We start from the raw sequence: 20,470 nt of genomic DNA, 5'->3' as shown, positions 1-20,470 counted from the left end.
CACTGAAATTAAGACTTTCAAAAAGTCTGATTCCCTTTAACAGAGCTTGTGATACACCGAAACACTGGCTTTGTTTTGAACTCTTTAATAATGATTAACCCTTGAGCTTAGACAAACAAAAACCAAAAACAACAGGATCTGAAGAAGCAATGATTTTAAACTCTACAATAAACTTGCAAAGTAACTGTATATAACAAATATTGTTTTATTAAGAACAGTTTTAAGAATCTCTTGAAATCTAAGGGAAAATAAAAGTAATGAGTGTGTAACAAATCCTTAAGTAATTGGCCTTTTAATCATGAATTCTATTTATAATTTTTGATACTTGTACAGATTGTGCATCATGTAACACTTCAACAAGTTGTTAAGCTGGGGGGGGGGGGGGTTTCTTTCTAATCCCTGGCTTTTGCATTGTTTTTGTTCTTACTAATTTTGTTTTGCATTCCCCAAAAAAGCCCTTGTCATAAAAAGTAAACATGTCTAGAATGCTAGAATTTACTTGAAGAATCCCACATGTGACATACGATGAAATGTTTGTTGTCTTACAGTTAACAAAGTTAACAATTGATCAACATCAATTATCAATTGCTAAAAATTAGGTATTGACAAAAGAAACAACTTTTACGATCAAAATTCTCAAATAACAATGATTGAATTACATGTACCATCTAGTTGATAAGAAGAAATCAGTGCCTACATTTGGCCCAAAAGTCCAATCAGTTAACTTTACCACAAACCAAAAGGTGTGTTTATTATTTAACTACCAATAGAGTGCTTTCAATTACATGTAGTCAAGTCAGAACCAGAGTGAACACCATGACCAGTAAGAACAAAAGTAAACAGCAAAACGAGTTAACAATCAAAACAATTCGTGACACCAACCTTGAGTTCAGAAGAGCACAAATTACATGTGAAGGTGGCATGAAGCTTTTCTGAGCAATCAATTAGCAATGGGAAGAGAAATGACTGCAATCCCAGAAAACATTTCATGCTATGGCTCAATTGAAAATTGCACTTCACTTGGGTTTATAAGAAACACAACATCACAGTTCACCTTAGGCTCACTCAGGTAATCAAATAGAGCTCATTTATAACAGAAGCTATGACCTTGCATTCATACAAAGACCAATAACATACAAGATAGCAGCTTCCATAAAATATGAATTAATAAAATGGAAAGTCACCCTCCAAGTACACAAAATGCTTTTCTGAATGGTAGTTTTCACTAAGTACCTTCTTCTCAATCTGTGAAAAACATTTGGTTCCAGCAAAATTATACAAAAGCTTTGGTGATTTTGTTTTTTGTTAAAAAAATCTCCAGCAACTAATTTCGCATCACAAATCGAAGGTTTTTTCCAACAAGTTTCTAGAGTAAAGTCACTAAGATTATAAAACTACTTTTGGCGGTTTTTGAGAACACTGAAGAGCTCCTGCTGCACTTGTTTTTGTTTCCCTTGATCAGCTAGACTATGGATACTCCTGAAATTAAGCATTGGTAAAATGTAAGCTTCTTCCACCTTTTCTCTTTTGCAAGAGTAACAACACAACGAATTTAAAGAAATCCTGCCTTGAGATCTTGAACAAGGTCTCAGGCTTAGAGAAGCAGCAGTATCTTACTTCTGCATAATATTTACCAAATTACTCAGAACACAAATATAACAGTTTTCATGAGCACTGCTCAACTCATGCTTTCACATAATCATCATTTCTTATTCTGCACAGGGAATCAGCATATAATAAATCAAAAAAGAATTGGTGCCCTTTTTAAAATGAATATAAAAAAACAAAAACAATCAAGAAGAAGAAATGAAATGACGAGTCACAACATTAATTAAGAAGAAATGAAGATTTCCCTCAATGGTAACCTTCAGCCACATCAAAAAGCTGCAACTTTGTGATGTTCATGCACTAACCACAAGGATGTGTAATGCAGCACTAAAGAGAACCATTAAGTTTAAGCTTACCATGACTGCTGAAGACTGTCACGTGTATCACAAAAAGCAAACAGACAAAAGGCAAGAGACAAAAAAAGCACCCATGTCCAAGAACTTGCATGACCAAGGGTTCAAACAGTAAGGGTAGTGCACAGGAAACTACAATTCTCACCTAAGGGAATTAACAATATCCCTTGTTTTACCAAAGTAAATTTCATTCAGAGTGTTTCGCATCTTGTTTTCCATGTCCTTTAAAGAAGAAAATAATATGAATGTCTCAGAGCAGATAAATACAGAATTGCAACCTGCATAACCATGCAAGCTGTTATATATTCCCTTTATTTAGAAATGTCAAGAAATTGTTTGTGATTGCACATCCTGGGTTGAAATTGGAACTCTCTTGAAAAAAAACCATACATTCTCTAACAAACAGTTTGAATATAGGAATGGAGGAACTTAACACCTAGCAAATGCCTCTTACATGAAACTTAACATCTACTTCTAAGAACTATATTTTAATTTTAAAGGAATATATTTCAACTCGACTTGTCACTCATTAGCTGAGGCATCCTAATAGATAAAGACTTGACCAACCTTAAATTTGATTGTTCTTGTAATATTTTATGGTTTTAACCTGCATGACCCTTTATAAGAAAAAATGTAAACAGTACCTCAACCATTTTTCCAATGTTGGCAATATGTGGATTGGCATCATTGACAGGACTGTCTTGTTCAGCCTAAAGTTTTGTATATTTGGGAACAAAATAGACTGTCAGTCAAGGAAGAAAGATGAAATAACAAAAGAGATAGAGGGAAACAAAGCGTGCTAGTGAGCTAATGGGATGTGTTGAGCCAAAAGCATGTAGCAGAGCCATATTAATCTCCCTGGAACCCCTAAAAACAATTTGGTGAAACAGACCCATTTACTTGGTTTAAACCTTCTTCGATTTACATTTGGAATCATTCAATTCAACTCCCTGCTGCGATCTATGAATAAGTACAAAATACACATTTATGTCAACTGCACAAAGCCATAATCATGGCACAAAAAAACAACAAAGGGGTGATGTAAAAGTATCTTTATGAATGGATTAATACCTGTCTAGTCAAACTTCCTCCTAAATTCATGATTCCCGATCCACTCTTAATTGTCTGAGGTCAAAAGAAAAAGAATCAGTTATCAACTTAGGTACAAAGCAAGAGCATTAGACCTGGGACAACTGCACATCCTCGGCATGGAACCACCAAAACAATGTCAACATCAAAAAATATCTAATCAGAGGACTGCCAGTAGAATTTGTTCATACCTGAAGCCAAAGCATGACTGTTGATGTGAGCTTGTAGTGGGCTTGTCGTCCGCTGCTTTTCTCCTGAGGAATATGAAACACTCACAGTCTAGCTTTAACATTTCACAAGTTTTGTGCTTTTGTCAATGTGTTTGTTTCTGACTGGCAACATACCTGAACCTCCACAACATGGATGGAATCCCAGCAACCTTTGATCTTATCATTATCTCCCGCTGAAATAAAGGTAACATAACAAGCTGATGAATAAGCCACAACTTGACAGCATAACATTTTCTCTGGTTATGGCCCATTTCAAACATGATCAGAATAATTCCGCTGTTTTCAAGCTGGAGACAGAGAACATTTGTTGTCAGTTTAATTTAGGCGAAAATACATGTATTTACATTTAAGTTATAGTGCAAGCTGATCATCAAATGTTAAGTGAAACGGTTGTCGGCAAAAATGGTACAAACCAACTCCTAAGACTACCTAAATACATGTAAACGAATTTATAAAAGACTTTGAACCTTTCTTAATCAAGATGACACCAGCAAATCCATGATCTAAATCCCATAAGTATACAGAAGACACCCCTGACTCAAAGTACCTGCAAAGAAAAGAAATATCACATCAGTGAAAGGTTTCCCAGGGAACTTGTGACCCAGCTTAGTACGAGTGTGGCAAGCATAACAATAAAGGCCACTTTCTCGTCCCTTGCTTTCAGTCATCTGAACACAATGTCAAACTCTTGAATTTGCAGCAAGCATTCATTTCTTTAAAAAAATTTATACCATCCCTGTTTAGATAAGGATTAAAGGATAAGTGACCAAAGTTAAAATTCCTTTTCTGTTGTTTTCCTTGTAATACTTTAATTACCTAACTACAAGAGTACTCAGCAAAAAAAGTAATTTGATAAACAATTATCCAAAAGAAATTTGCTAGGTACAGGGCTCGACGCCAACTTTTCAACAATTTCACTTTATTTACTAGCCAAACTGGCTGATGGAAAGCAAAAACCACTAGCAAAAACTGAATTTCTACTAGTCTGTGGCTAGCGGGCTACCGTTAGTGCTAAGCCCTGCAGGTAGCTTACATTTCTCGGTACTGATCAAAGGCAGTGTTAGCATCTATCTCAAGTTTCCTTAGCCTATCAGATGGCAGTGCACCATCATCCAGAGGTGGATCATAAGAATTACTCCATGGTGATCTGAGGAAAAACAAGAGAACAAAGATTGCAGCCATATTTAAAATGAAAACAGATATTTAACACCTGCTAAACCAAGCAACCAAAAGGGATGTTTGTCTCACAAGTTAAACTTTGCTAATTTAAATTATTAGTTATAACATGGTTTGAGGAGGCAGTCTGGTCCAGCGATAACTATGTTCAACAATGCTCACAAATAGCCAGCTTGTTTACTTCCTACCAGTAGGGTTTTTTTAATCATTTTATGTCTTCCCCCACCCCCTATTGGAGAAAAAATTAGAACACTTAGGCATGAATAACGCTCAGAATAAGAAAAAGACACACACACACACACACACACAAAACTAAATAAAAGGAACTCTGATGATGTTAATGGTGTACACATGTAAGCCTTAACAAAGATTACAACCCCAAGTGCTAACAGTGTGTGGCTTAATCGTGCAAGGCGTATCACATGCTAAAAAATACCAGCCAGTCTAGATGTAGTCTATTGTACATCTATACCTGTAGGAATCTCCATCTCTATTATAATCACAGAGAAGATAGTCTTTGCCAGTTGATTTATCCTTAGCAATCTTGAGTGGCTGATCAACAGATGATAGCAAGTCTTCACAGAGTGCAGGAACCTAATAGCATCAGAGGATGTAAATAATGGGAAGTAGATCTTGAATACTGTTAGAGATATGTTAAAGTGCTGGTTTTCAAAAGTTCAGTTAGTGATTAATCAAATGTGAAGTAAATGTAATTCACTTCTGGTAGTTAAAGGTTTAACAAAAAATGCTGCACTGCTAAAACCAAGGACTCACTAATTAAGAAGTGACTGTCACATCTTATAAATGGTGAACAGTGTGGTAAGAGCTAAAAAGATTTCCTTATCAACAAGCAACTTGTCTTTTATTCCATTGTCCACCAAGCAGAGCTCTAAAATGCCACATTTTAATCCACTTCTCATGGCTAAATTGGATTCCAGATACTACTTTAACAAATTGCCATGTAGTCTGACTAGTGTGCTAATAAGGCCATTCTTTAAAAAAAAGTGTGCCTAGAATGCTCTTTTGTATCTAGCAATGATTCACTTATGTCAAGACACCAATACACAATGCCTTGTGCACTTAAAGTGTATAACTATCCCTAGCCTTTAATTCTGTTAAGCAAACGATGTTAAAAGAGGGTTCATGATCCACCAAGTAGAGCAAAATAGCTGTTTCTCAAAACAGTTGTAGACGAAAATTTCACCTACTTTCGCATGTACCTTAAAATATTGCTCATTGCAGTGACTACAAGTGTGATAATATTAGATGATAATCATAACCAGTCAAGTCAGTAATTACAGATAAGAAATACGCAAGTTAGCTTGAAGTTAGTTCGCTCTAACAAATTCCAAAAATCAAGACACGAGCATACATCACTTCAGCAATTTGTAGGGTAATTACCGATCCACTTCCTCCATAAGATAAAGTAAGGTCACTCACCAAATCGATAACATCGCTAAGATTCTTCTCAATTTGCTGGGGTGGCAGCCTTCGCATTAAATCTAACGCACAGTCTAGCTGTCTCTCCGTCTGTAGCATCAACAAATCGCAGTACGAAGTTAGTAGTGTAAATCTAAAGTCAACACAATGAAGGACATAATTTTCTCCGTAAGACCGAAATAGTCCACGTACAACTCAAATTTTTGGTCGCTCGTCAGACACTCCAGTTTATTTACTGTACCATTCCAAGGAAGAATGACACCCGATTCAAGCCATTTAGAATAAAGAACAAAATTAACGAGTTCAGGCGGGTATACAACCACAGAAACAAACAGAACACTGATTGCACTGTGAGTACAGCAGAACTGCTCTTTTCTGTCGATGACAAGTACAGGAAAAACAATACTTACCATTGTGAATGTAACGTGTATTCAAATGCCTAAACACTCACTATAATATAAATGAAAAACAATTTTTAGAAGCGGCTAATAAACCCCTACAACCAGCCGGAAACACCACTTTCTCCACAAGATGGCCGCCGCTCCTACCACACCAGCAAAACAACCAATCACACGTCACTTCCAAATATGGCTTAAACTAACAAGTCAATTTTCAAGGAAAGTTAAAGAATATTCGAAAGGGGAAGTGAATTGACCAAGAAATTATGATAAAAAAATACAAAATCTCGAAGAAATCTTAAGATTACCAACAAAGGAATTGCTTGTTTTAAAATTCTCCGTTTTGCCCCGCAGATCTGTATTATTAAAATCATTTTTGAATAATTTTTCAAATTTCTCCGTTTCGGTCATCTGTACTCATTTCATAGACCACTTTCATTAGTGGCTGCCGGATTAATATTCTTTTCTTTAAATTTAAATAAGCCCTTCTGGCCTTGTTACCCAGTACAAAATTCAAAAGAATACATTATCTCAAGCGAGGCCAGAAGGGCTAATTTAAATTTAAACAAAAGAATATTAATCCGGCAGCGATTTATGAAAGTGGTCTATATAATTTTCTTTTAGGTGTGCAATGTTAAATGAAAAATCAAGAGCTTCCAGTGCACTTCAATCGCCACAAAAATTATACATAACACCTTGTAATCAGCGGACACTCAATTGCGTGAAAAAATGGCCGAGTCCCAATCATTTTTACCATGTTTATCGTGAAATGAACCTGAGTTATCTTCCTGAGGAAATTACGACTTGAAACTTGGCGTCTATACTTCTGAAATGTCGAAATAGAAAACTACGTCAGATATTAGTCATAATGGCACTTGAAACCAAGACGTAGTACCAAAATTGAAAAAGAAAAAACTTCGGCCTTGTCGGCGGAAGTCAACTTCAGTTAAAAATATTGACTTTCAATTTGATGCGACTACAGTTTAACGACACAAATTTTAGTTTTAAAAGTTTATTGCGATAATTAAGAGTTATCCTGCCTCCAATAAACTGTTGGGTCGGAAATATTTCAAGTTTACGTACCAGGAGCCCACTTTACTCAATCTGTTCTATTTAGGTACGTGATTTACTACCGTTGTATAATGTTTAAAACCAGAAATGAAAAGACACACTCCCTCTGTGTTAATATATCATGCATGTACTGACACTAGTGAGAGCCCGACTGATTACATTTATAATCGTTATCATAATTATTGTTATCTCTATTATCATTATCTTTATCAACCTTTCTTTTAGTATTATCATTATCAATATCAACATCAATTTTCTGTCAAATCAAAAGAGGAAGCAGAAGAAGAAGAAGAAGATACAGGCATTTCCGTTTCAGAATCCCTGGCCCTATTCACTGAATAGATCACCACGGCTGGATAGAAAAGAATGAAGATGTGGCTAAGCAAAAACTTTATAAAACAGAATTCACATTATTATGAAAAAAAAAAAAACTAATCCTCTATCACTCTTATGAAAAATTTCACTGAAAAACTTTTGACCTTTTGAACTTTTTGGATTTAGAATTACAGTTTGCACTAACATCATTAGAGCAGCGAATTTCCAAAGACAAGCGATGGCTCTATGTAAAAAAATAATATTAATGATCACCATCACTTGCGCATTTCTAGTCTTTCTTACGTCTACCTAGGGATTGCTCGTTATTTATTGCCTGTGTCTATGCCACAATAAAATTTACCGGATCCTCCCACAAGGCTTTGTAATATTCTAATGTCCACTTCGACGCGCCAAATCTGTCTCATCAGCGGCTCAGAGCTGAACAGCACTTAGTGTATGCTCTTCACTTCCAAACTAGCCAATCAGCATGCGTGAAAGTACCAGTCACCCATGTGACATATACCAAAAGGCTTTAAAAAGCAGATGCATGAACAGAAAGTGACTAAGCTATGATCGCGAAAATTACTTTTTCCCAAAAGTGACCCACATGGCAGTCTATAATTGATACCAGAATTGACTCTAATGAGGTAGGGGTTCTGAGAGGCCAGTGGCACATACCAAACAAAAATTGATCCAAGTTACCCCTTCCCGGGCTTTCTTTTGAGTAGAAAACATGCTCTCTAGTTTCTTGCCTACTTCAATTCTCTATATGTCAAAACACCTGCGACCCTTCTCATTTGACTAACTCTCGTTTTCCTTTTCGGTTGCGATTTAGTATTTTTTTTTGTGGTATTTTTTTCTAAAAAAAAATTAAAAACTTTTTGCAAGTGTGACTCATGCCTAAATTGAAAATCTGTCAGATTTCGTGCCTAACAAGAGCAGATCTAGAGTTAATTTCAGTAAGGAGAACAACAACAGTTCAAATGTTTTTACGGTAATTCACCTGTTCATGGCAAAACACTTACATCCATCACATCCTCTGAGAATGTATGGAAACCTGTTTAAACCAGACTAACCTGTTTTGATAAGTCAGTCATCCTTGGTCTGCTCACCTTTTGAACTGATTCTTCTGTCCTTTGCAATCTGCTGGGCGAGTCAGTGACAGCATGAACTACTGCCACACACCTGGGCTTTGCAATCAATTTTAACTCATACCTTTGAGCCTCAAGTGATCCAAAATCAATATGGCTTTTTCCAAGCAAGTAAGTGTATCCCGAGTTTAAGTAAAGAGAGCTGAAGTAATATATATCTTTGATGTTCACTTCATAGAATAAAGCTCTGAATGGAAGAGACTTGTCCAGTCATGTTTGCCACCAGCTTTCCCATCAGCATTTCGTTGTTCCCACACATCAAAAGCAACACCACAAAATTTGATTACTCGATCTAGTTAGGCTTTTTAGGTGTAACCCTGTTGCTGTGCATGTCCCCTTTTTATAGTCCAAGTCATCATCCTTATGTCAAGGCACTCATGCACTAGATTTCCGATCAAAATATCCATGACTCTTAGCATTAAGTGAAGCTCATCTACCACTATATGATCAAGTGGAATATTCAACAAAGGTTGTTTATCACAACAGTAATTTTCTTTAGATTTTTTTGACATTTCACAAATTTCTTTCAGTGTTCTTGCCAAGGGTGGAGTGTTGCAACTAGTACTATTGTAGTCATCATTGATTCTGCAGCAATCAGTTTTATGTACCTTACACCAGGCACAAGCTTAGTGAGATGTTGCCCCCTTGAGTCCAAGCATCAGTAAAATAAATTTGTAATCGCCACCAAGATAGAATTCAGTTTTGACCTCATGGCCATCCACAGTCATTTTACTTGTGGCAATCAAGTCATTTACCTCATTGAATAAACTCTGAAATGACTCTTTTATTGTGTGGTGACTCTCAGCTGCACTGACTATACCAAAAGTTCTATATCCTTTAGCAGACATAACTGAGTCTGTTTGCAAAATTGAAAACAAAAGCAAAATAAAATTTGAATTTCTTGTTATTCTTGCACCGTCACCATTGACTTTGATTTTGATTTTGTCAGTGTGATAAGGTCAAAGTCACTGTTTTCCTTAAGAAAGTCAGAGATATGTACTTTGAACACATTTTCAACTGAATTTACTTTGGCCCCTTCAAACTTGGTATTTAGTGGTTCAATTTGGCACATCTTATTAAGTTCTTCACGGCGTTGTTTGACTAAGTAAGGACCTCGGTAGACCATCAGTGACCATAGAAATTTCATGATAGCATGCATCTCCCACACAAATTTTTCTAATAGGAAGAGGATTTTCTCGACATTTCCTTTTCCTTCTTCAGACAGAGTGCTGTATTTTTTTTCTCCTTCTCCTTGAGTGGCTGAATCTTGACTGGTGGGTTTTACTTGTGATGTTGTGAACCACATTAGTGTCGGATTCTTTGACAGTTAAACCTACAAGTGCAACACCAAAGGAAGAGCAGAACAAGAGAGTAGCTTCGGCTTGTGAAATAAAAATTCTCAAGGTTCTGAACTTATTTTTCACAGTTGAAAGAGGTTTTCCCTGGTATGAACTAATTCCCACTGAATTTTCCAACGATGCAACATAATCTTCGAGCTCTTTGTTTGTTTTCTGCAAAACTTGGGTTTCATTTTCCCTTTGATTCACTGCCAGCACCATTTCCTCATAGATTCTTTCCTTCTCTAACTCTAAATTCTCATTGGCCTTTTTCCAATCTTGTAATTCATTTTGTATGTTTTCAACTTCTCCGTAGAGTTCATTTACAGATTGTGTTTGACCTTCCATGACATGAAACTTTCGTACTCGATTATTCAACTCTTGTCTTGCTCGGCCTTTAGTTTTCTTGTAATCAAATGAAATCTTGTAGGCAATATTTAACAAAGCTACATCAATTCCTCTTCATATATTTTCGTGATCGCTAAAGGCAAAGCATTGCCAAAATGTGCATTTTTATACTTAGCTAGGTCTACGTAACAAAACCTTTTTGCTGTAGGTTTTGAGAAATCTTGACTGGACATGTCACGCAACAGCACGTTTTTTTCTTGTACAATTTCGTGCCATTCTTTTAAAAGAGGATAGGGAATTTCCAAGGTGAAAAGCACTCTTTTCTCTTTTTTCCATCGCCTCATATCTTACTTCCAGTTTAGTGAATCTGATTGCGTCTTTAAAACGCGAGCAACATTGACTAAATTCGTCACTCATTTTACTTCAGCGATTGTGTAACGCAATTGCATAACTTATCAAAGGCGAGGTTACAAAGTTCAAGAAAAACATTTTGTGATTCAAAATGGAGGATGAATGGGCTAGAAACCACCGTTTACGGCCGACTAAAAACACGGCGTTTTCTTGTAATTTTTCTCGGGATTTAAAAATGGCGTCACATTAAGGATTCCTCAGCAGTATTTTGGCTGGTTTTCCACCAAGTTTGGAACCGATTTAGTGGCTTTAATGGCTCCTGATTTTGCATATACCATGCCAGATGTATTTTTCGTGTAACCCAGCCTAAAAAAAGTTACGCGTTACCTCACGCGTGTGGGAACGCAAAAATATCTGATTACAAACCAATAGAAAATAGACAACAACGTAACCACATCCGTAACTAAAATAATTCGTAACAAAAAAGTCAAATTCCATCAAATTCGACTTAGGCTAAGTGAATCGTTTGAGTATCCTTAACAGTCTCAATGAGTCAAGTCCAGTTTACCCTCTGTTGTAACGGTTGTGACGGCTGTGACGGCGTCACACGCTTAAAGAACGAAATCGTACAGAATATATCGGGCATCAGATGATTTTGCACTATAAATGAAGTTAAGCATGTAAAAAAAAACAGTTTGATCTGGAAGAATGTTCCCGCGTATCTGCGAAGTGTGGCGATTTTCGACAATTTATGCTACCTTTGGCTGTTTTCAAGAAAATGTATGGTGGAGTGCGAGGATTTATGGGTCAAGCAAAAATCGCTTCGGGAACCGCTTTAACACACGTAAATATACATAGAGCATGCAGCGAAAGGTTGTACAAATAGTCCACTTTATTTTGCGATCTGGAAGAAAATGTCTCCTTTGGCGGTTGTAACACAAGAGTAATTATTAAAAGAAGGTTTGCTGAAATTGCACTACATCAACTACATACATACGGGGGGGGGGGGGTACTTTAGGATTTTCTGGGTGGGGATGTGCCGCTGGGACTCTGGAACCCTTAAAGTGCACCTACACCCAAAAACTGTTTTTCGCTTAACGAAGTAAGCTTATTATTTTGAGTATTTCTGCGCAAAAATTTTTTTATTTGCTCAAATCTTCAATTTTCTATGCCCAGTCAAAATACAGAAAATCGGCCGCCATCTTGCCCCACGACCGAGTTTAAAGAGGAATGGCTCTAGTGGGTAATGTGACGTCAAATCGAGAACACGAAAGTCTGCATTTCACACATTTTCACTTGTTTGGGAAGGTTGTAGTCGATAATTGTCCGAAAATATGCCGACTAAGTGTGTTGTAGAAGGATGCAGCAACGTGCGAAATTTGCAAGAGGGTATCGCGCTTCATACATTCTTCATACAACACACCTAGTCGGCATATTTCGGACAATATCGACTACAATCTTCCCAAACAAGTGAAAATGTGTGAGATGCAGACTTTCGTGTTCTCGATTTGACGTCACATTACCCGCTAGAGCCATTCTTCTTTAAACTCGGTCGTGGGGCAAGATGGCAGCCGATTTTCCGTATTTTGACTGGGCATAGAAAATTAAAGATTTGAGCAAATTAAAAAATTTTTGCACAGAAATACTCCAAAATATAAGCTTATTTCGTTAAGCGAAAAAAAAATTTTGGGGTTTAGGTGCACTTTAAGCTATACTAGAGCTAGTTCAGCTGAATTTTGCCACCCTATACTAGAGTAAACTCCCCAAACCCCCCCCCCCATCCTAGAGTAGCTGTTTTCCAGCTAAAAAAAAAAGGAAGCACTTACCTTCTTTCTCTAAGTTACAAAAAAGCTAGTCCACCTTCCTTCTTGTAGAGTCTCGAAGATTAGTCCTAAATGAGTCCTAATTTTGGACGGGTTTTGGACACGGCTTTTCGATTTTTAACTCGTATTCAACTTGGTCGCGTTGCAAGTTACATGCTGAGCTCCGGGGCTGAGCTATGCCAAGCACGCACGTACGCCATTATAAGGGACAATAAATGGTTTAATTTTAACCAGTATTAAAACAACCGACTTCCGTCTGAATCCCGATTTTTGACAGTTAATAATATCCAGTACTGTTTTATGATAGCCATCTATTGACACTTTCTTTGCTTTTACTCCCGGGACTGAGCTGCGTAAATTTCAACTTGTCGATTTGATTTTTTTTTTTTTGTTTGAGTGGCAATTCCCGGTTTCCCTAGTCTAGATAAAAATCTTCAACCAACTGATCAGTTTCCTGAAAAATGATACCCTATTCTAGCCCAAATGCTCTGATTTATATACCCTATCCTAGAGTAAACTACTTGAAAACCATACCCTTCACAGCGGCACATACCTATATAGCCCATATCTCGCAGTACCCCCCCCCCGGATACATACATACAGAGGTTAAGTTGGCCACTCCTCATAGCCCATTGCAGAAACGTGAGAGGACTGGGACGAGTTTTTTATATTGATTACATTGAAAATCTAAACATTTCAACTGAAATGTTACTGTATGGAAAGCTACCCAGTCAAGTTTGAGAGTTTTCAGCGGAAAAGTGTCCAAATCGGAGCCTTGCAAAAGTTGCAAAAATTCCATACAAACCCTAAAAATTTTCTACCCAATCCATACAAACTCTCTATTTTAGGTGCTATTTGAAGAGCTGTCATTTTGCCATTTTTCTCCTCTTAATACTTCTATTTTAGCTTAAGACTCAAATTTAGTTGATCTTTCATTTGAATATCATAGTTTTTCAAACAAACGGAAAACAACCACACTCTTCCCAGTCCTCTCACGTTTCTGCAATGGGCTATGGGGGAGTGGCCAACTAACCTCTGTATGTATGTATGGGGGGGGGGGGGTAATGCGATATATGGGCTATATAGGTATGTGCCGCTGTCGCGTCAGCTCACGTCAGGGCCAATTCCCACTCATTCCACCCCAGGGGAGGACATCCACGACAAAGTAATCTCGTGCGTGGGAAATTGACGTCTTCTACCCCTAACCCTGCAGGAGACGGGGCCTACGGTTTATTCGTCCTTATCCGAGAAGGCTAGAATATCTATCCATTTCTTGATTATAGAAAGGTGGAAATTTCTCCTCACTTATTTTAAGACCATGAGTATTGGTCCGGCCAGGGCTCGAACCCTCGACCACAACACAATCCGGCGCTCTAACCAATTGAGCCAACCGGGAGGTGGCTCAAAAACCACAAGTATACCCACTCTTATCATAACTGCTCTGAATAATCTAGTAAATTAATGAATAGATTCTGTGCTACATCTGCCAATTTTCTTCGCCTAATTTGCGCGCGTCTCACATTTTTTTTACTGATTTTTTCGTTGCGGACTCGCGCAATGGTCGAAAAGGAGAGGCTGCTTGTAGTCTACTTTTGGTTTCCATAAAATAACCTTTACAGTTTGCGATGATCTAAATTTCACTTGACCTGCGGATTGAAAATTAAGCAAGGCCATGCAGTGATCTTCCTCACAGGTGAGTTGCATGCAATTTTACTAATTATAGAGAAGAACGGGTAGGAGTGCAGTCGAATTTTTTCAGGCTTCCTTTCTACAGTTGAAAGGAAAGCCACATTAGTGGAAGAGTGTGAGCTGGTGAATTTGATGGCGGGTGGATATTGTTAAGATAATCGACGAAAATTTTTAGGTTATCTAAACCTTCGGTCCAGACCATAAAGATATCGTCGATGTATCTAAACCAAGTGTGGGGTTTATATGGGGCATTTTAATGGGGCATTTTACCCCGGCTCTTTCCGTTGTGGTAGAAACTGCGTTACTTGCCCCTACATCTCTAACGGTCTTACTAACTATACCTTTTTTTCTACCGGCGAAACACGTCCCATTAAATCTCACTTGACCTGTGACACTAAAAACCTTATCTACTTAATTCAGTGCAACCGCTGTAACTTACAATACGTAGGAGAGACTAAACGACGTTTGAAAGACCGTTTTAATGAACACCGCCGTACCATTGATAAACCTAACTCTAAATCTAAACCTACTACAGCGGCAGAACACTTCATTTCCTCTCCTAACCACTCTGCTCCCGACATGGAGCTAATCGCCATCGAAAAAGTGTTTTCCAAGAGAGACTCGATACGCAAGGCCAGGGAAGCTTTTTTAATTTCAAGAGGCAACACTATTTATCCAGATGGCCTTAACGCTCGCGAAGAAATGTATTAGTTTCTAGTTATAGTTTCCAATTTACCTTATTTCATTTCTATTTTTGCTCACTATTTCTATTTTTATTGTTATCTCATTGTCAATCGAATTAGTTTTACATATTTCCGCTGTTACATCATACAGCTATCTATGAAGCGTCACCCCAATTCTCTGTTAATTCCCACTGCACCTGAAGAAGGCTGGTTTGGCCAGCCGAAATATAGTGCTCCGTCTTAAAATTTACTTATCTACGTTGTATCGGTCTTGCCTCTATATTTATATTTCATATTCGTTATTTTGGGCCGATCAGATCATCGCTGATCCAACGTACAAGAGTAGGAGTATCGTCCACGGTTGCCTGGTGAACATTTCACAGCTAAAATTGCAGCCGTACCGGCGAGAATCATAACTTTATTTAAAATAAGTTTTGTTGCCGACATTTCAACCTTCAAAGTTCGTTATTGATGTGTGAAGGTTGGATGTCTCGTTGCGGTCGAAAAATTCTATAAGTTGCTTCCTGAGGCAGGCTGTCGTCTTCCTCAGTAAGGAAAAGCACTAGAGCACGGAACTGACTCCAGGTGGCTGCCCGTTTGCCATGGACACTAAAGAAGAGCCAATTTTAACGCCTGCGTACACTATGGTGGGTAAATTATTTATTTTCAGAAGTCTGACGTCACCGTAGATTACATTTCGAAGCATTGTCCTGCATTTGCTGGTGGCAGCATACGCTATACTTACCGAAGAAAACAAAGGCATTTGTGTCAAATGTCCCCCTTTTGCAAATGGCTGCCCTTTCAAACAATGTCAGACCGTTGGTGAGATTGTAGACAAGATGGGTCAAATGCGTGACCAGTGCAAAAGTGAAGCTCAATGGATCGAGTTTATAAAGGCTGTCGTCTTCCTCAGTAAGGAAAAGCACTAGAGCACGGTACTGACTCCAGGTGGCTGCCTGTTTGCCATAGACACTAAAGAAGAGCCAATTTTAACGCCTGCGTACACTATGGTGGGTAAATTATACGAAATAATAATAGTATGGCATCCGTTGGTCACAAGTAGCCATGGATCTGCGCTACTAGTTCAGGTAGCGCTGGAACAGCGTCGAAGATGACTGCGTAGATCAATGGAGAGTGACAGTCCTTTCCGCAGCCTCCACCTGATCTCAGTGTTCCTCAGTTGTTCCTGATTTGCCTCGCCTCGCGCTCTGTTTTCCTCTCAGACCACTCTAAGTTTCCCCTCCTCTTTCTTGAGATTTTCGTGAAGTGTCTCTCTCAGGCTCGATCGATCTTGTCCACGGTTTTTTCCATTGTTTGATGTCCAAGTCTACTATCAGAGAGACATCAAACAGAAAAACTTCTCGGCAAGATATTATTTCGAAACACAAAGTTCGTATCTTAAGACCTTTCAAACCAAGAGGATAGCTTTTTGAATTTCTCAATTATAGGCAACTGCTAATGAAATACCGCTATTTTGACCTTTTCACTTTAAATCATGAAATAAGAACCATCCTGCAGAGCGATGTATTTTAAGTCAGAAGAAAGCGATAGGCTTACGAGTGACTGGCCTATTCCAAGCCTCGTTTCCCTGATGATCGCTTGTAACAGGCTATTTATCAGAGCTTGGCCAATATGCTGAACTTCATAACTTCGTTTTATTTCGCGGTCATCCTCTTTCTTTGACGCTCGATGACATCACCATAAATTGACCAGTATTTGGTACAGCTGTATGCCCATATAAAGGCTTGATTGATGAGCTCAAAGGCATCACTGTAAATTGCCCCGCTTTCAAAGATAGATGCCCGTTCAAAAAACCTGAAGACCATGGGTGAGTACGTGGACAATAAAACTGGCCCAAGTGCAAGACAAATGCAGTTGCAAAGGTACATACATACATACATACATACATACATACATACATACATACATACCTACATACATACCTATATAAATTGACCACTCCCCACGGGGGCTTTTCAGGGCCAATTCCTACCCAGCAACCACCCCAGGGGAGGACATCCATCACACAGTGATCTCGTACGCGGGAAATTAACGTCTCCTACCCCTAACCCTGCAGGAGACGTGACCTCCATTTATTCGTCCCTATCCGAAAAGACTAGAATATCTAACCATTTCTTGACGTTGTAGAAAGGTAGCATAATCTTTTCACTTGTTGTAAGACCTTGAGTGTTGGTCCGTCCGGGTGCTCGAACCCTCGACCTCCCGCACAAAAGTCCAGCGCTCTATCTATTGAACTAGCTGGGAGGCGGTTAGGTCGTACAGAATTCCAAAAGTTGATGAAAAGGGTGCTTGAGATCTCCAAGGAGGCTGAAAAGACATCTGGACCGTGGCCCCTACCTCCAAATACCAAAAGCCCAATCTTTGCCCATGATGCTCATGGAAAGTGTATTGTATCAAAGTACGACTAAGGGTAACTCTTCTATTTGAAGTAACGACGAGTCTAACGACCCATGGGTTTGTCTGTGATTTAGCCGTCAGGCAGTTTCTTTCTTTCATTGCAATTTTGATCTCTTGTTTAGAAGTAAGTTTCAAAGGCTTCATTAATTCAGACAAATGTGACCACAATAGAGATTTCATCGTGAAGGGTTTTAAGTATGACTGAGACTTCCACTTCGTTTTGCTTTCGTACTGATTGTGATTGCTGCTGTTGAACCAGCGTAGCCATAAAATGATTTTCGTTTTGTATTGACAATGTACTTGGTTTCACACGTTTTTACTTTGATAGCCAGAGCAGTTATACTTATCAGGGGCTTGGCTATATGGTCTTCCAGAGTGGAAGTTACAGGACTACCGCTCATTAATAGAGATTTAGTACCGCGTTTACGTGAAATGGCAAACGCCAGCTTACGTTTCACGTAAAAGAGCGTGAAACTTGCTGCTTTAGCTTCGCGTCAGCTCACGTCATGGTGGATTTAAAGGCTTCCTTGTACGACTTACAAGGTATAGTTTTGGTGCCCTTTTACCCGACAGTTAACTTCTAATCTATGAGAGAAAAACTGAAGAAAATCTTACGTCACGGTAAAAGCGAGACAGGTTGCTTTTACGTAGAGGGCAAAAGGCAAAGTGTAACCGGCAAACGTAAAAAAAATTGTGGGAAAAACAAGGTCACGTGGTCACTCTTGCTGTTCACGTTTCACGTAAAGGCAGTGCTAAATCTCTCTAGTATTTGCTCACTGCGTGCGAGATGGCCTGTATCGCTGCTCTAGCTGGGCTAGGACAAAACACTGACCCCGGGTCAACTTACCCCCTACTGACCCCCTCTTAAATTCACTGGAAAGGAATTTAAATGTATAACTACCATTAGAGCTACTTTTCGACTAGGTCAGCCAAACCCCGTCGCTTGGGAAACAAATAACGTCTGTTCTGCAGTCTATAAAGACAGGGACTCATCTGCGAGTAGAGCCTTCACCAATTCACGGCATACTTGAAGAAGGTTACCCTGTAAGTCCATTATTCACGACCATTTACTCAATTTTTAACAAACGAAGGAAAAGCCATCGCCAAATTGGAAAACGAAAATACCGTGGGGACGAGGTTGAAGACTTCAAGCTTCCGGTTTCTCACGCTTTGGTTGAAGAAAAGCAATCCTTTTCGGTGGAAACGTCTACAACGCAGTACACAATGTTTCGACACATTTGCCACTCGTTTATGAGTGTAGGAGGACCAACAATTGTGGTAAAACGAGTTTGGACGATGGCAGACAATAGGCATTAAACAGATCCACCATCTTCCGCCATTTTGGAATTTACGATGTGAGTGTATTATCAGATCGTAATTTTGTATCGTTAGGTTGTTATCGTTAGCTTCAATTCATGATTGCCAGTGAATTTAAGACGGGGTCAGTAAGAGGGGTCAGTGGGGGGTGAGAAGGGGTCAGTGTTTTGTCCTAGCCTGCTCTAGCTTGTACATTAGAAGGAAGGGAAAAGAGAGTCTTGATTTGTGCCTTCGCCTTCGCGCTTTTCACCACCCGGGTTGGTAATTAAATATAACCTAAGAAGATATTTCATATTTGCAGAAAGTAGTGTAACTCTAATACCCCATGTCTGTTCAATTTCGAAAAGGGCTTCATCTGAAGATACAACCGACACAATTGGAAGCACAATTAAAGTAATAAGTATGGGGGGAGGGTGGGGACAAAATATGGGGTATTAAGAGCCCCCTCAGTTTTTATCGTGTTGAAATATGTAAAAATATCAAGTTTCAATGAATAATCTGTTATGAAACTCGACAATAAGTATGAAAATGAAAGGTTTTGCCACCATGCCAAAATACGCCGTTTGGGCTTGGGGACATCCAAGCTAAGAGACTTCTTTTTGCGAGTTGAAAGTATACTTTAAAACCAAACCTTATTTTAGGCTAAACTGATGCCGTAACTTGAATGATCTTGAATTGGTTTCCATCATAATGGGAAGCAAAATAACGTTTTCAAAAAATGCAAAAACTAGGAAACAACGCGAAAATCCTCAGACGATATTACAGTCGAACCTCGATTATCCGGACTCGTTGCGACCAGACCAAAAGATGACTCGAGCCGTCCCTAACTCAAATGCTGCTTAAACATGAACCAAAACAAATTCCAGGTTGTTGTCATTCATTTCATTATTTTTTTTTTTAATTTTCACCCCCTGTAACTCGTGAACCCTTGATGACTAAGGCTTCCAGCTGAATCCAAACAATTTTCGTTCACCGTCAGGACATTTTCTTCACGTCAATACGTCAAACCATGTTTGACATTTTAAAATCACGGCAAAGAAGTGGATTCCTTATCCATTTTAAATTACGCAAAACAATTATTGACTGATCTTCTCTCCCAATTTTCATAAGTTGGTCATCGCAGACCTTCACAGAGGCATCTCCACCCCCAACCAACGAAATGCTGGTCAGTACTCGACGTTTACCAAGCATTCCAAATCCCTTTCTTCACCATACATGATTCATGTGTCTAAAAGTCTTTCGAACATAATTTTCCTTGCTACAGAACTGAAAAAATTCTCCGCATGTGACAAATTTTCTCGAACTCAAGTGTAAAATCATAACGACATTGTGATAAAATGGTAAAATTTGATAAGCGACGCCGTTTTTTGCACAGGTTAGAAGAAGGGTTAAGCTTTCATTTTGCTATCGACCATCCTTTGACAGGGGCACAAAAATGTTTTCAAAGACAAATGAATTAATCTAGGGTACTTTGAACTTCAAACATGTTGAAATGCGTGCCGAGAGGTCTTCAGAGTTTGAAGTAAAAAGTTGAGGTTATTGTTATTTCTTTTTAAAAAGGATTTCCGCCATTTTATTAGATGTACACTATCGCTAGCTTTGTTTCTTCGCAAAACTAGAGTGTGAAGTCCACTAAGTTCTGAACAGCGCTGACAGAAAGATTACCTATGAGA

The 20,470-nt window shown here is 38.6% G+C and overlaps 1 protein-coding gene and 2 pseudogenes across 2 annotated transcripts; 1 reads left to right on the top strand and 2 right to left on the bottom strand.

Moving 5' to 3' along the window:
* Positions 1 to 185: 185 nt before the first annotated feature.
* On the bottom strand, positions 186 to 6,459 carry LOC111338734 (F-actin-capping protein subunit beta isoforms 1 and 2). Its single transcript, XM_022945251.2, has 11 exons — positions 6,307 to 6,459; positions 5,897 to 5,986; positions 4,929 to 5,050; positions 4,314 to 4,427; positions 3,748 to 3,827; positions 3,395 to 3,453; positions 3,242 to 3,304; positions 3,033 to 3,086; positions 2,606 to 2,671; positions 2,107 to 2,183; positions 186 to 1,479 (listed from the first exon to the last, which is right to left on the bottom strand). The coding sequence occupies exons 1-11, from the start codon at positions 6,307 to 6,309 to the stop codon at positions 1,395 to 1,397; spliced, it is 813 nt and encodes a 270-aa protein (XP_022800986.1). The 5' UTR covers positions 6,310 to 6,459; the 3' UTR covers positions 186 to 1,394.
* A 439-nt stretch (positions 6,460 to 6,898) lies between these two features.
* LOC148725361 (uncharacterized) lies at positions 6,899 to 10,973 on the bottom strand (annotated as a pseudogene). The gene is made up of 2 exons (XR_015990615.1): positions 8,757 to 10,973; positions 6,899 to 8,210 (listed from the first exon to the last, which is right to left on the bottom strand). The product of XR_015990615.1 is annotated as an uncharacterized LOC148725361 (transcript).
* Positions 10,974 to 11,645: 672 nt separating this feature from the next.
* LOC148725360 (uncharacterized) lies at positions 11,646 to 17,491 on the top strand (annotated as a pseudogene).
* The last annotated feature ends 2,979 nt before the right edge of the window (positions 17,492 to 20,470 follow it).

Source organism: Stylophora pistillata, chromosome 8 (genome assembly GCF_964205215.1).
Source record: "Stylophora pistillata chromosome 8, jaStyPist1.2, whole genome shotgun sequence".
NCBI classification, from domain to species: domain Eukaryota; kingdom Metazoa; phylum Cnidaria; class Anthozoa; order Scleractinia; family Pocilloporidae; genus Stylophora; species Stylophora pistillata.
This window is presented reverse-complemented; position numbering and strand designations above follow the sequence as displayed.

Bases quoted from the DNA above. Each gene is read 5' to 3' on its own strand.
- LOC111338734 (XM_022945251.2), bottom strand. The intron at 5,051-5,896 runs GTGAGTGACCTT...TGATGCTATTAG, and splicing joins TTAGCGATGTTATCGATTTG to GTTCCTGCACTCTGTGAAGA. The intron at 2,184-2,605 runs GTACTGTTTACA...TCTTCTTTAAAG, and splicing joins ACATTGGAAAAATGGTTGAG to GACATGGAAAACAAGATGCG.